Source organism: Carettochelys insculpta, chromosome 5 (assembly GCF_033958435.1).
Source record: "Carettochelys insculpta isolate YL-2023 chromosome 5, ASM3395843v1, whole genome shotgun sequence".
Lineage (NCBI taxonomy): Eukaryota > Metazoa > Chordata > Testudines > Carettochelyidae > Carettochelys > Carettochelys insculpta.
The window spans coordinates 80,056,296-80,072,651 of record NC_134141.1 but is presented as its reverse complement, the minus strand read 5'-3'; the positions used below and the strand labels follow the sequence as shown (position 1 = coordinate 80,072,651).

The 16,356-nt window shown below is 42.1% G+C and overlaps 1 protein-coding gene across 1 annotated transcript in view; it reads right to left on the bottom strand.

Annotated features, from left to right (window-relative positions):
- EDIL3 (EGF like repeats and discoidin domains 3) overlaps positions 1-16,356 on the bottom strand; it is a 404,956-nt gene that overhangs the window by 21,895 nt on the left and 366,705 nt on the right. Inside the window, exon 10 of the mRNA XM_074995366.1 lies at positions 1,378-1,533. Within this exon, the coding sequence (XP_074851467.1) occupies positions 1,378-1,533 (156 nt within the window). The remainder of the gene's footprint in view (positions 1-1,377; positions 1,534-16,356) is intronic.

Below are 16,356 nucleotides of genomic sequence, written 5' to 3'. Positions count from 1 at the left end.
ACAGGGTGGTGGGTGCTGGTACGCAGCTCCAATGAGAAAGGGGAGGGTGTGTTCAACATTCAGAGGAGGATCTGCTGTTGGCAGTAAATCAACTACTGTATGGCTCAATTGCTTCCAGACGCTGTGGCCAATCAGCTATTTAGCATGAAGCCCATTATCATCTGGTTTGTCAGAATGGAGCTGTTTTTGCAGAATTCAATGGCTGCAGTTCCCAGCCTGACTCTGGCTAAAGGCAGGTGAGTATTTTTTCCAATGAAAGGGAGCCCGGTTGGTAACACAACCAGTTTCTCAGATGGCTGCAGGGGTTGGGAGGAAACAACTTGGGCAGATCAACAGCTTCTTGGCTGGCATTAGGGGGCTAAGCCTAGGGGAAGCCAAGTGAATAGCTAAGCAAATTCAGTGTCTGGCACCCATCTTTGGCATGAAGACTGCAAAATACCAAGATCCCTCCGTCCTGATACCTTTTGTGAACTTCCCAAGCCAGCTCAGAACGTTATGCATGGTCCTGCAGTCTATCCCTACACGGCCACTGGATCACTGTTTAACTTTTTGGGAACCATATAACTATATGACATCATTATAAAAGAACACAGGTTCTTTTCAAAGTGCCCATTTCTTTACCTGGACAGCAGAAGAGGTAGAACTAGGCAAAACAAGGCTCCAGAACACAGTTCCTTCTCACGTACCTCAAGTTCCTGCCGTGAGTCTCCTCTCACCCAAACTCCCTGCTCTGACTCTTGCACCCCCCATTTCCCCACCCTATCCTGAATCCCTCTCCCCACAGCAAACCCCTGTCCTGTGCTCCCCCACACTCCCCTTCTCCCCAAGAGGAACCATTCTGGAATTTATTTTTAGTGTTTGTTAAGACTACTGATGCTATATTAATGCATATAAGTTGGTATCTGATATCCTACAATGATTAATTTACAGAAAAAATAACCCAGAAACATTACGTTCAAAGGTGCATTTAAAAGTACATATTCTTTTCAAAATAGCTAGCACATTTTATCATATGCTGATCAAAATCCGAGTAGGGTTGCTGTTCTCGAAAATACAAATAAGTTACTTTTTATAGGTATTCTACTGCAGAGTTCAAAGGGAGAAATAATTTCAATAAATGGAGAACTGTAAAGTTTTATGTCCCGCATCTAGTAGCTTTGGGTCTGGCACATTGCATTGATATGTATGATATTATAGTATCAGTGAATGTCATTGTGGTATATGATTCCTTTCTATTCACCTTGACTTTTATCTCAGGACCCCCAGGCACACAGATCCACATAAAACAGACGGCACACATTAACCTGCAGGCTACTGATACTGAGGTTACTCCTTTCTGTAAATGCAATCCAAATATCAATTGCCTCATTAACTTACCTTATCCTTTTTTTGCTTTTCGTCTTGGTAGATGGTCCAGTGCTCCCCATCATTACTGTAAGCAAGTTTGTAAGAGCCCACAAACTGTACATGCCCAAAATCTTTAGCTCCTTGAGTAATTATGCCAGTCACTTTTGTAGGAACAAGGAGGTCAATCTACAAACAAACAAATAAATCAAACAGTGAAACACAGTTGTAATATTTTAAATTCATCAACTGACTGTGTCACAAAAAAACCATAAGAATACATTCTTGATCATATCCCATGAGCTACAAAGCCCAAGAGCATAAACTAAGGCAGGAAACCCCCCAGGTTTGTAGGGAATCCAACTCAACGCTTCTTTAAGATCAACATGTTGTCTAACCGTAGCCTAAGAAGATCACTATTTTCCAAGATCTGGAAAAAACATATTGGATTGAGTTTACAAGAACCATTCATCTTGGATAGGGCAGGTTTACACTACAGTGCAAAGTCAAATTAAGGTACGTAATTCCAGCTACGTTTATTATGTAGCTGGAGTCAATATACCTTAATTCAGGCTTCTGCGCCATCTCTACTAAGGAAGGTCACATCAACTTCCCTTACTCAAAATGAGTGGCAGGAGTGCCAGTTCCAACACAGGCAATTTGAACTGCTGTGGCAGTGCTGCTGCACATGCCTGTGAGGTATTGTGGGGAGGGGTCCAGCACTGTGGTCCAGGAGGCACTGAGGGCCAAATGCCATAGGCCTTGCCCCTTCCAGGATGCAGAGCCAGGCCCCACTCCCACCTTGCCCTGGTGCCACTTGGTGCCAATGGGTCTGAATATCATTGAACGGAGGTTTTAGGAATTTTGCTTTTAGGTGCTAATTTTTTACCAAATTAACCTCAATGGACTCTTAAAATAGTCTTGTAAAAAACACTGATTCTGCTGAAAATTAATGTCTGTTTTGTTAGTGTAGTAAAAAAATCCCTTCTTTGAGAACAGGTGGTGTTTGTTTTTTCCCCTTAAAGATAATCTAGTTGGATTTCATAAATATTTTATCTGGCCATCATATTCTGAGTACTTCTCATTGGAATTCAGAGAAGGGAAAAAACTCATTAAAATTCAAAGGATTTAAAAAGTAAAATCGTAATCAACCTTTATTATCACTCAGATTCAGAGTTAATAAAAATGTCTCAGTAGCAACTGTTTTATGCTTACAGAACATATTCAGTAGCCTTGTAATGCTGTGCTGAAAAATGATGTGTAAAGTTTAGGGATACTTTGGCCTATATTCTATGTTTTTTTTTCCAGGACACTTTCTTGGTACAAAATATGTAATTTTTATTACATTGTGTTGAATAATTATACTGAAACAAGAACAAAATTATAAATAACTAAGGCATCAAGGTAACAGCTGTGCTACCACATGTTTGTTCAGTCTGTTTTTCCCCAAATGGCTACATCCTGCTTGCTTTGCAGGACTATTTCCACTAGAACTTGTATGAGACAGGAAAGTAGCATTTAACCCAGAGTATAGACAAAATATCCAAAGTAAAATAATTGCATGAAAAAAAATACCTTCCTGTGAGGAAGTGGAATGCATATTTAGTTAGTCAATTGCAAACACTAGGTTATCAAACGGATTACCAGGGAAAGAAGCTGAATTAGCATTCTGCTAATGGTGTACTTTTCAGATATGAATGTGATTAGCTGGATCCTAATCACTGCCTTTTTCAATACAGGAGAATTTAGAACTTGGCAGAGACAATTAGACTGTTACGGATAGGATCATTAACTGGTTACAAGAAAAACCATGGATTACAGTTTAATGCATACTTCTACAAGCTGCTGATCAAAAAGCAGTTTAACATATTGTGATTCAAAGAACTCTCCTGGGCTAAACTGCTTTCTTGGGATCTCTGCCTTACTTTGTCTAAGTTACAAAGGGCTAGACTCAGAAAGATACTTAAGGGTCTAACACACTCTTCTGGTGCCTAAATCCGCCAGTTGGGCACCAATGACGTTCTCAACACCACTGCTCAGTTGCCACCTGACTTTGTAGGCATATAAATGTCCTAGTGCCTATGTTTCAACTGGTGGGAATGTACAAAATCATCGAAGTTCAGCTACTGAGCTGATCTGCATCCTAGCCTGGCAGGAGTCTTAAAGTAGAAGTTCCCCCGCCTATGTCACCTGAGTGATCTGATCTCATAGGCATTCTCTGAGCCTGCACGACCCATGGAAAAAGAGCTGGGGCAACCAGCTTGGGAATTTCCAGGGCTGGCTGCCCAGTGTGTGTAGGGTATACCAGAACACTGCTGGTTGGGCACTCAGCAGGGATGTGGTCAATATAGATCCAAGGCCCTGTTCCTTTTCCAGATCAGGGACTTTACAGAGATCTTTTGTATTCAAGGTGAGGGCCTTGGCTACAATGGCCTCTTTCTGTTCATTCCTTGAGAAAAGTTGGGGTTTCATCCCCTAAGACCCAAGCTGAGCGGATGTATGTAATGAACTACAACAGAGGGTTCGTGGCTGAGAATACTGAGAGGAGGATGGCACCTCCCTTTAGCCCAGTCAGTCACTTGACTAAGGACCTAGAAGGAGGCAATTCAGGTGTCTAGATGCTTTTGTTAAGAGGACTCCAAGCCCCTCCTTTTCCCTCTGCATTTCACTGCTGACTGAAGATCCATGGTGGTCAAGTGGCTCCTTCCCTGCTCAGCTTAATAGCTTTTCAGAATCTCTTCCTGAAACACTGCTTTCTCTCCAAGCATTGCATGGGCAGTAGGGCACCATGGCAGGGCACTAAGGGGTTTCCTGTTGCCGCATGTTATGAAGCAGTAGCCAAGTATCTTTGTGAATTTGATCCTGGCAACTCGACAGTGGAAATGTGACTTGGAGTAAAGTGCTGATTTATTCACATAAACATACACATCTGAATATTTGTAACAAGAGACTTAGTGTACATTTAAAACAGTACTTTACTGACTCGTGCAGGGGTGGCGAGCCTGCAGCGATTTGCTCAGTGAAATGTGACTGCTGCTCACAGCTGTGAGCCCAGACTGCTCACTGCTCCTCTGGGCATGTGCCCCAGCCCCAGGAGCAGAGGAGTGTGGCTGTGGCTCTGGTGAGACCCAGGCATTGGGTCAGAGTGTGGGAGAAGGGGTGGGGGAGACTAGAGGTGCCTGGCTGTGCTGGAGGGGGATTGGGTTAGAGTGGGGAGGCTGGGGGTGCTTGGCTCTGTTGAAGGGGAGGGGGACTGGGTTAGAACAGGGGGGCTGGGACAGCCTGGCTCTGGGGGAGGGTATTGAGCCACATTATATATTTTTATACATTTATAAAAATATATTGATATATATTTATCATATATATCTACATATAGATATATAAAATAAATATATAATATGTGTCTCTTTGCCCTCTATCCCTCTATTCTGGCTCTTAGTCTTGAACTGGTTGACCACCCCTGGAGTAGTGTTCTGATTTGAATGCTGTGGAATTGGCCCTAGCTGATAATACTTTTACTTGAACTGATGTGCCGAGAAGGTCAGGAGTATTCACTGACTCCAGCGAGTAACTACTCATCAAAGCAAGTAAAGGGTTGACAGCTGTCCTGAAGTCAATAAATTCATATGAATTGCCTACCATTGTTCACAGGCCTATTCATGAGGGTAAAAGCAATCATGTGCATAAGCGTTTGTGGGATCACGATCAAAGGATAAGAAGACCAGATTTTCTGACCAGTTTGGACCATTTCGCACGGCTTATCCATTTACGTAGGAGTTGTTCACGAAGTTCCCCAACAGGAAATTGCTTCTCTACAAGAGGAATAGCCACAGGTGTAGAGCTGGCAGAATTGGTGTAACTGTTTCTTATACCCACAGCACAGGTAACAGACACAGTTTGTGGGCACAACAGAGCTGGGTTCAGTTACTCACAATCCTCAAAACAGGCAACAAATAAGAGACCTTTTGCCAGCAGTGTCAGCAACAAACAGCTAGTGCTAGAGAACTTCTGGACCTTTCTTACACTACGGCTGGGTGGCCCTGAATCTGGACATTGTAGCTGGTTCCTTGGGGCTCCCTCTCTTTAATCCAAGCATCTGACTTGGTGGCAAACTGGAACCAATACAACACAGCAGGCACCAGGTGTGCTGCTATCTGTGGTAGCTCATGCTGTGTCGGAAGCCCTGTTTTAATGCCAGAAATATGTGCTGTTTTCCCAACGTAAATCTAAAAATGCCCCTATTAAAAATGAAATGACTAGCAAATAATTTATAATGCCTAATGGCTTTTAGTACTTTGAAGAAAAAATATGCTGCTAAAAGATATACTTTGTAGGTGAAGCAGCTGCACATTAAGTCCAACTAATTTGCAGTATATTAAATAAAGCTAACTAAGCATGGATTCATATTATTAAAAATATTACAGATCTAAGTTTATAAAGAAAAGCACTCATTTATGAGATTGAAAAGCAATGCTCTAGAACGGGGTGGGCTAACTGTGGCCTGCTAGCCACATCTGCTCCATCAGACCTTTTAAATTAGTTCTTCTGCTGGGGAGCAGGCTTGGGAGCTTGCCCTGCTCCCACAGTCCAGTCAGAAAGCAGGGTCAGTGGCTTGCCCTGCTCTGCTTGGCTCCTGGAAACAAAGGGGGACGGGGTTCTGCATGCTGCCTCTGCCCCAGGTGCCAGCTCTGCAGCTCTCACTGGCTAGGGATCACAGCCAATAGGAACTGCTGGACCCCTCATCCCCTCCCGCCTCCCCAGCCCCTGTCCCAGACCAAAGCTCTCCCCTGCATCCTCTCATCTCTCATCCTGCCCTCCAGCACCCCACCCTCCAATTTTGTGAGCATTCCTGGTCTGCTGGGCAATTTCTATACTGAGATGTGTCCCTCTGGCCAAAAAGTTTGCCAACCCCTTCTCTAGCAAGAAATACTGTAGGCAGTTGGACAGGAAGAAGTTTTAACAGTCTCCATTGGGGGTCAATTGCAACAGTCATCCAAAGACGTCGTCTCTGGTCTTTTCTCTCTTTTTCTAAAATTACTATTAGATATTAAAAGAGATGTATGAAGCAAAATCATTCCCAGATTACCTGATTCAGGAAAACACTTACAAATATGCAGAACTTAGAGCATTTTCTTAAGTCTTCCTGAACTGAATGGAATTTAAATACATGCTTGAAGTTAATCATGTATTTAATGACTTTCTTAAACATGGACTGGTTTAATCATGTGCTTATGGGCTTTTCTGATTCAGCATCTGACTCCTGTAAACACTAAGGAAAGTGTATCTTTTCTTTACATTTCCTGTTTTTTTTTTCAATTGAAGCTTAGACTCGTAACATTGTTTTAACACAATGCATTGATATTTTTCTTAACAGCTGTTGTCCTTTAGGAAGAACAACTAAACATAACTCTTATTTTGTTCTGCCTCTGCTTAAAATGATTTTTCATTGGATTAGCTATTGAACATACAAAAATGAGTTATACATCAGGAGAAGATCTCATGTGAATGTACAAATTTCCTACCAAAGACTCATCTCCAGGCTATGTGCTCTTTTGGGAAACGGGTGTAAATGTATAGCCTTGCTCTAAATGTTTTCTCTTAAAGTTTATACAACGGCTGATCTGTCTGAGGAAGCAGTTCAATTCATATTCTTAAAATATCACAGTAGCAAATGGTTTGCATTGTATTTTCGATTATGGGAAAACATTTCAGAAATTGCAGTGTTAGTGAGAGAGAGTGGTTCTCAGACTTTCTTTGTGTGCATCCAACCAAAGTACTGCTACAGTTTAATCAGTGCACCCTGCAAATTCTAGGTCCACAAGGGCAGTTAGCAGAACTACCCTGTTTTAGGAGAGACCATCTTGGTTATGACAACCTTGTGGCTCACTGTGATGAAGGAGGGTCACTTATGTGACCAACTCACTAGCCCTAGTTTGCCCCTCACTGCCTTAGACAAGGAAATAAGACATTGAGCTGAACTCCCAACTAATGTAGTTTTCTTGTTTTTCTTAATTTTTAGGCATAAGTAAGGGCAAAAATAGAAAGACTAAAATGCCACATAATTTCCTCAGCATATCAGTGATGAATGTCATTAAAGCTTTTTTCATATGCTACAGTCAAAGACCTGTGAATCTTTCCTGTAAGAGAATTTTAACATATCACAATCTTCTAAACCACGAGTAATTTAACTCTACTGATGCTGCAAATCCATTTTTTCTATAGGCTTCGATTTTCAAAAACATCGAAGGGAGTTAGGCACGCAACTCCCTCAGGAGCTGAGTATGACTTGTGTTCTAATGTACCTTATTTACTTTTATAAATCCCATCCATTGCACCCAGATAACACCACCATCGCTGTAGTTCAGGAAGTACAATGGGTCCTATGAGATGCAATGATTTCATTGGAGGCTCATGACACCCGGACCTTCTCAGCACTTCTCAGGAGAGGACATCACTTTACAACTCAGGCCTGGTATGCTGATTTGTAAAGGGTCACAAAGGGATTCAGGATGTGAAGAACTAAGAGCCATTGGTTTAAAAACCCATTGTCATTTCTACTAACCTTGGATTAGTCTATTTGTGTTCAGACACACTTGTGTATCACCTTTTAAAAAGTTAAAGTTCATTACACAAAAGCTCAGGAGAGTAAAATTATTTAATTACCAAATCTTTCACTTGTCAGGGATGCTCAAAGCTGACCAGGGTTTATGATGACTGACACACACATAACTTGTCCAAAAGGATAACAACCCACGGCAGCTGGGAATCTTAGAAGAAATTTTAGAACTACATTAGAACACTTAAATAATCAGCTCTGTTCCTACCAGTAGGTGTCATATCAGGCAATGGGAATTCTTGTGGAGAATGTCAGAAAAATAGCAGCCTATAGTATACCAGTGAGTAAAAATGAAAAAGGCATTAAAATAGTGTGTGCCTGAGAAGATTATAGGACCCTGCAATATTAGCCCATTATGTTGCCTTGTAGACAAGTTCTGCATTTGAAAGCTACTGCATTAGCTCACTGTGCAGCACACCACACTGGTAGTCATTTCAAAAGAAAAACACTCAGGAATTGCAGGGAATTCTCCCAGCTACAGATAAATTGTTACAAGTAGCCTGTGCAGGAAACTGACAGGGAAAACAGTGAATAATTTACAGTGATAGAAATTACAATGACACATTTGGAAACATCTGTGGTGTGATAAAAAAAATCTACATTTTTTGAAAAGTTTAAAATTAATGGTATATGCCACTGGTGAAAAGCTAAACAAAACAAAAGCACAGGAGCATGGCAGAAATAGTTGTAGATGAAATAACTTTAAAAAAAGAATGTAAAGAAATTATTGCAATGATTCTTTTTTCCTTATAGAGGAATAACTTTCAAGATAGCATGTAAACGAGTGTAACAATCTGCCTCATGACAGTACAACATAGCTACATCATCATCAAGTCATGGAATTCCATTATTCCAAGATACTGTATGGTGTATTTGCATATAATTAAAAAGCATGGCATTTTCTACCTGGCCCTGAAAAAAAGAGAAGTATAATTGATATTGGATGAGGCAACTTGAAAGAACATGGCCGCAAAAACATGAAATCATTACACGGGCATAACACTGATCGAATTTGTCACAAGCGTAGATATGGAAATCAGACACACAGTCAGCTGTAATAACCAAGACGTTAGAATTTGTTGGCAAGGAGAACTTGTCAAAAATGAGTTTTTCAGAAAATTCAACATCTCAGGAAAAATAAAAAAATGAAAGATTTCAGCTTGAGAATCGAATGTTTTGTCCCCAGATTACCTCTTTATTCCCATATTCTGCACCCCCCCCACTAGCACATTCGTTTCTCCCCCACTGCCTCCCGACAGCCAGGGACCATGCTGGTGAGCTCCCTTCCCTCCCTCTAAGTGTTTCCCACCCACTGTTGATCAGCTGTTCTGGAGCATGCAGTAACTGCTGAGCAGGAGGGGAAGAAGAGGAGGCAGGAAGCAGTGGGGTGAGGGGGAAGACGTAGGGGAGTGCTTGGAAAATGGGGGAAGTGGTGGGAGTGGAGTCTGGGGCAGAGTGGGGTCTCAGGAACAGGCGGCGTAGGGGAAGAAGGGGCCTCCAGAAGGAGGACTTCCTTCTGGAAGACCCCCCAGGAGCCGTGCTTCTACATGCTGTTTTGGAGTCTGGAAGAGCTTCTTCTGGACTCCAAATCACATGGCCTTATGCTAATGAGGTGTGGGGAATTTACATCCGCACCTCATTAGCGTATTTCAGGCCCTTTACTAGCATGCCACTTTTGGAGAAAGTGGCATGTGTAGAAACAGCCTGTTTCCCTAAAAATGTTAGCCACCGGGGGGAGACTTTCCCCTGGACAGCTGCAACCCCCCAAAAATCTTTCCCCCCCTTCGAGCCCTAACTGTGCACAAGCCAGGACATGGTGCTGCCTGGCAGCATGGTCAGCACCAAAAGGCAGGCACGTCCTTTTATTTGGTTTGGGGCTAGCCACATGATGTGGCTGAGCACCAGAAAGACCCCGCCCGTGTGGCACCTTTGGGGGAGGGAGGGCAGGCGTGCACAAATGTAAACTGCTGAGAAGAAGCTTCCCGGCCTCTTATGCAAACACGACCCCTTCAACAGCCTTGCTGCCATGTAGTGTGGCAGGACAGCAGCTGGCACCAGGCAGCACAGAAAAATATAACAAGTGTAGAGACAGAACCACGAACTCTGTGCTGAGGCTATTTGTAACGGGTAGATGTGCTCACAGTACTAATAGCAAAGAAATAAAGACATTTTTTGGGCTCTCATACAAGCATGAGCCAACAGCCACAGGCTTCCTGGTCCTGATCTGAAATTCACGGTTTTCCTGTTACCTAATTCATGTGTATCTGGAGAGCAGCGGCTAGAGTGGAGCAGTGAGGGGCATCAGGGGTTACATACAGGACACCTCTGGAGGCTAATAAATTTGATTTTAAAATGTGGTGTTTCCACACTGGCCTTTATTCAAACTTTTAAATTGAACTTGAAGCTACACCCAGCAGGTTACGATGATATTATGATATCGATATTAGTGCTCCCTAAATCCAGCTAATGGCATTTACACTGAAGACAGTCACGTGGTATTATCATGCTAAATGCCTTAAATTTTAATTTATTTCGTAGAGTAGATGTAGCTTCAGTTGACTCAAGATACAAATACAGCTACAAACCTTTTCTGCAGTACACAAAGAACTCTTTGTATCCGTGCTGAACATCAGCAAGTAAACTCAAAGACAAGTTTGTACACAAGATTCTTTGAGGCAATTGGTAATTAATATAGCTACTGAAGGGTTTAATACTAACAAAAACCTCCCTGGAAACAAAGTTAAATCTGCCTACAAGATAAGTGGTGGATAGTTGGAAAGATCCTCCTCTTATTTACTGGCTTTTTCTGAACCGAGTCTTCTCTTCACAGTAACTGTAGCCAAGACAGCATCATTCAGCCGTTCTTTTAAAAATGACTTCACCCATCTGTCAGCCGAGATTATCATGCATAACCTGTTTCTACAGCTATGCTGCTGCAGCTATAAACTAAAAATGACAAAGTCATGCTAACAGATCCTGAAAATAACAATAAGCCTTACAAAAACACCCGCCAAAATAACTGAACAAGCTTTTGTTTTCAATGATAAAAATGTTAATGATCAATGGAGTTAAGGACACAAATTGGTGCAATACAATTAAGGTACCTTCTTCAGTAGTTTCACAGCCCCTTTTAGTTAAGAGAATTATAGGTATAGATTTACAAAAGAAAATGAGTTTCTTCTTCAATTTAGTCTAAGTGGCTAGATGCACCTAAAGCAGTATTCCCATATGTACCACCTTGAGTAAATGAAAAGATCTATTAACCCTCATGCTTCAGGGAATAAGAAAATTCCTTGTTACTAAGGAACCCACCCCACTCCAACCCCTCCCCCCGAAAATCTTTCACATACTACTGCACAAACCAACTCCTGGTTGAAAAGGTTCTCCTGGCAGGCCATTTTCAGTGTGGGGAGCTTGATTCTGGTACTAAATTCTCTCCTTGGTCCAATTCACCCCAAATTTGTTGACCTTCCTGGCATGTTGCATGTTAACTGCTCTCCTTGGTTTCTGAAGGAATAAATAGGGTCTGAAGAGAAAATGAATGATTTAAGGGATTAAAATTAGTCGTGGGTGAGAAAGATTGTGCTACTCATTTATCCAGACTATAATTTTAGGATGTGCTTGTTTGAAGAGGTATCATCTCAAATTGTTTGTATATGTTCTGAGAGCATAACATGCACAATTTATAGATCTCATTCAAAAGACAGGGTAAATATGGTGGTTTTATGATTTTCCCTGAACTTACAAGCAATTTTTGACAACATTTGACAAAAATCTGGGGTATGGGCACATGTCTGGAGGTGGCTGCTGTGAGCAGATTTTGGTGAACTTTATTTTCATATATATTAAGTAATAAAGCTTGCCAAACAACAGAGTATCTGTCGCACAGAAAATTCAGATAATCAGAAATGTTTTTGTCTTTGTGATGGGGTGTGTATATCCTCTACTAGGAAATAAAGTGTTAACTACACATGATGGACAATGGAAGTCCCACTCCCAGGAGCTGCTTCAGAACCTTACTGCAGGAAGCAGAGATCTAAGGATTCCACAAGGAGACTAGATGCCTACAACTGGCTAACTAGAGTTGAAATCCTAGGGAGCTATCTACATTAAGGAACTTGGAGACCCTGACGACATTTAGATCCTGGCTTCATCAGACATGGTAGCAAGTCCTGGGGTGTCCTGAGTGCCACCCAAGGAAGGTTAACATATTACAAGATCCCTGATGGTTGGGTGGTGGCCATATTCACTGCTGACAGGGAGGGCCTGGGTCTGCCCACCTCATCACCCCTTCTTTCCCAAGGTGCCAGACCATGATTCTGAATGTTAGGCCACAGGGCACTGATCCTCAGGGCAGCCATACTCACTTTGGTCATTGGACTGTACCCCAAAGAAGACACTGAATCAAGACATTAGGTGGCATAGCTGTAAACCCCAAGGGCAGCCATATTGACTTCGGCCTCTAGGCCACCCAGCCCTGAATCCCAGGGCAGCCATACTGCTTCTGGACATTAGGTGGTGTTGGCCTCAGCACAGAGACAGTCATGTAGATAGAAACCAAGGTGGTATCACAACTCCAACACACCCTAATAGGGGGTGGGGTGTGAATACCCCGTAGCAGTCTTGAATTGGAACGAAAAGTCAAAACATAAAATGTTTCATAGGACAGAAGTGTAAATTAAAAACCATTGACATGACCTCATTGGATTTTTCCCTTCTGATTGTGTTGAAATATATAGCTATATAATATAAATAATATATAATATATAAACGTTGAAAGAAAAGAGTATATTAGAACAGAGTGAATCCAGAAAGCCTTACAAAAATCAAGTGAGTGTTGAAGTGAAATGTTCTATTTCCATTTTAATTGTTTTGAAATTCTTCCATCAAAAATTGCCTAAATTAATACATGCCTGTAAAACATTTAATGTTTGACAAAAAAGCATAATTCTGATGGAAAACTTCCACTGAAAACATTTTGAACTAGCTCTACCAGTCCATAGGATGAGGAAAGGAGGTGGTGCTGCACTGGTGCTTAGGCAGGTGGGTACACATATGGGCCAGGTCATTACAACCAGGTTATTCTTCCCCTAACTAAGGCTGTGCCTACAATCATTCAGCAAAACTCTTGCCACTCATGGGTGCCTCTGCCCTCCCCTCCACGAGCAGTAAAGTTTTGCCATAGCAAGTGAACATGCAAACACTGCTTTGCTGGCAGGAGTGCTCTCCTACAGACAAAGTAATACCTGCTTGTTGGGGTAGAAGTATTTTGTCTGCACTTCAGCTGACAATCAGCATACACACACACTGACTTGTAGCACCAGGGCTGTGCCGAAGTTCCCTCATTCATACTGCGCAAGCTGCAGTTTAAACATCTTTCCCGATTTCAGCTATGGGCCAGCAGTATGTCTCCAATGGGTCTTCTAAGCAGCACAGCTAAATATCAGGTGGCGTACATTGTTTAGTCAGAGGTGGGGAACCTATGGCCCATGGGACACATCTGGCCCATGGCTTGCCTGGATTCAGCCCTTGGGGATTGCCACCCTGCAAGAGGTGCAAGTTGGAGGTGGTGTTTCTGGCCCTGTGGCAGTTATATTGACTCTGGGGCATGAAAAAAAATCTGATATAGATTACTGAGTCCCTTAAAACAAAATGGTTTTATTTGCAATCAGTTTTAGACTTCTAAGCTAAAAGCTACTCAAGTACATGGACAGACTTCTGTTGTTAGTGGGCTTTGGATCAAAGCAGTAATGCGGACATCAGCGAACACACTTGGAAGTCATGTAACCTATCAGTTAACAAGCGTTAACCAATACGGTTGTAAATTTTAATGTACATATTACACAAATGGTCTCAGACATGCTTTTTCTAGATGTGTTTAACTCAAAGGATAAACTAGCAATAAATGTTTATCTAGAGTTGACACGAACATATTTTTGTGTTTATTAATACATGTTAAGTAACATATTTTATACATGACTAGAAAGGTATTGTGTGGATGTGATGTTTAGAAGGAAATTTTTGCAGATCAGTTTAAAAAGTAGAAAAAATTACTAAAAATAACAGTGTGAACGGAGCACGGCAAAGAAAAGACCAGAGTGGTAGCTATGATTAGAAATACACGCGCGCATCCCCCCACCCACCCACCCACACAAAACCTCCTTCCCTCACTGGGATATTTGTTTAAAAGAAATGATAAACAAAGCTCCTTCCCACCAAAAGTCATAAGATCTTTTCAGACATTCTCAAGAAGGCAGACGATGGGCCAAATTTTGACATTTCATATGTGCAAGTGATCCCTACTTAAGTTAGTAAGAACTATGTAATCGCAGTTCATGGCAGTTTTTGGCCAGAAATTTGGTAGGACAAGAATAGCAGATGTTCAACTTTAATAAAATTGAAATGTTAACTGTACAAGTGAATGTCTCCTGTTTGTTAAAATTTCCCTTTAAAAGAAAAAGGGCTGTGAAATCATGAGACTAGCAATTCTAAGAAACCATTTTTCAGATCTTGGAAAAGCAATCCCCAACCCCTCTGAGTTTGCTGCTTATAATTTAATCCTTTAAATGGCTTCTGCAGCTCTACCTCTGTAAGGTGAGTGCAGGTCTCGTGAATGAAAAAAAACACTTTACTTTCCAAGCCTCCACAACTTTGTTACTGCTTTGGAGACACAGAACTTCTCAGTGCACTTAGGGCACGCCTAGGATGTTGTGACAAATCCTTTTTTATACTCCATTGGTAAAAAATGTTAAAAGAACGAATTGGGAATAAATTTGAACATCTGCCAGTAGCATATTAGCAAAAAGTCTAAATGAAACATGTCCTGACATAAATCAGGGTCTAGTAGGAAGCAAAATATTACATGGGCTGGCATACTTAAATTCAAGATCTTTGGCTCCCCACTGCATTAAATCCGCTAAATGAAGTGGGGTGGAGTGGAGGGTAGGAAGGTTGTATTTTGTTTCCCATCCAGGATTCACATAAAATATGTTTTGTTTGCAGTTTACAACCTGATTGTGGTCATTAAGTGTAGGTATCCATTTCTCATTTGCATTAACTGTAGGTATCTCATTTCTCAAATGTTTGCTACTAGGTAACAGGCAAAAGCACTGCTATTACAGCAGACCAGATCAACAATAATTTGTGCATTAACATTTAACACATTGATGTGCTTATCAGACTGCTCAATAATAACAAAGCAATGTCCAAATCAACTACCACATCAAATGCAGCAAATGTGTCTTCTGACTCTGAAATTCTCACTTTAAAAAACATGTACCAATATGATGTTTCCATTTTTACCAGAGCAACACTTCAAATACGCTTCTGTGCCTGACGAGGAGTAAAGGCACTTGGAAGTAGCGTGGGCACTTTGAAATGCCAATGGCTACATGCATGCTGGCACTTCGAAGTTTGATACTTCGAAGTTGCTGTGGGGGAGATTTAGCCTAATGCAGTGCTGTGTATTCACCGCAGCATTTCATTAGTAATCTCCCATCGCCTCTTCGAAGTTGGGGGCAAGTGTAGACTCAGCCCAGGAAAAAGATAATTTTGAGCTGTTGTCAAAAGAAATAATTTTTCCTCTCTTTCAAATGTCATATTAGAGAGACAAGACGGCTGAGACAATATCTCTTGTTGGATCAACTTTTGTCAATGAGAGAAACACAAGCTTTCAAGCCACATAGCACACTGCTCTCAGAAAGGTCTTCTGAGCAGCACAGCTAAATATCAGGTGGAATATATTGTTTAGCCAGAGGTGGGGAACTTATGGCCCATGGGATGCATCCGGCCCATGCCTTGCCTGGATTCAGCCCTTGGAGATTGCCACCCTGCAAGGGGCGCAAGCTGGAGGTGGTGTTTCAGCTATGCAGCGAGCACCATGATTGGAGCTGCTCCAGATAGGAGCCACACACCCCAATCTCCTGCCCACTAACTTAAAGACTCTGCACTTCCACCCTGCAACCCTTAACCCACAGCCGCAGCTCCACCCTGCTCCTGCACTCCCCCTTCCAGACCCTACCCCCATCTCCAGCCCAATCTTGCATCATATCTCCCGCCCAGACCCTTCACTCCCAGTCCATTCCTACATCTTCGCCTCTGTACTGTACCTCCTGCCCAGACCCCACATCCCCAGCCACCTCCCGTCCATTGAATCCCTCACTTTTAGCCCCATCCCAGAGCCTAGGGAGGTCTCACAATCTATGAGTTCCACTCTCTTTAGTTTCTTGGGTGGAGCTTGAGGGTACTGAGGTGACTGTCTTATTTCTGCTTCTCAGTTGGGGACCACATCTGTAAAACAGGACAAGAAAATGTTGCGGAAAACCTTGCACAACAAGCAAAATGAGCTGCAGGATGGAGAAACTTGACAGAGTTGTATGACATCACATAGAAGCTAG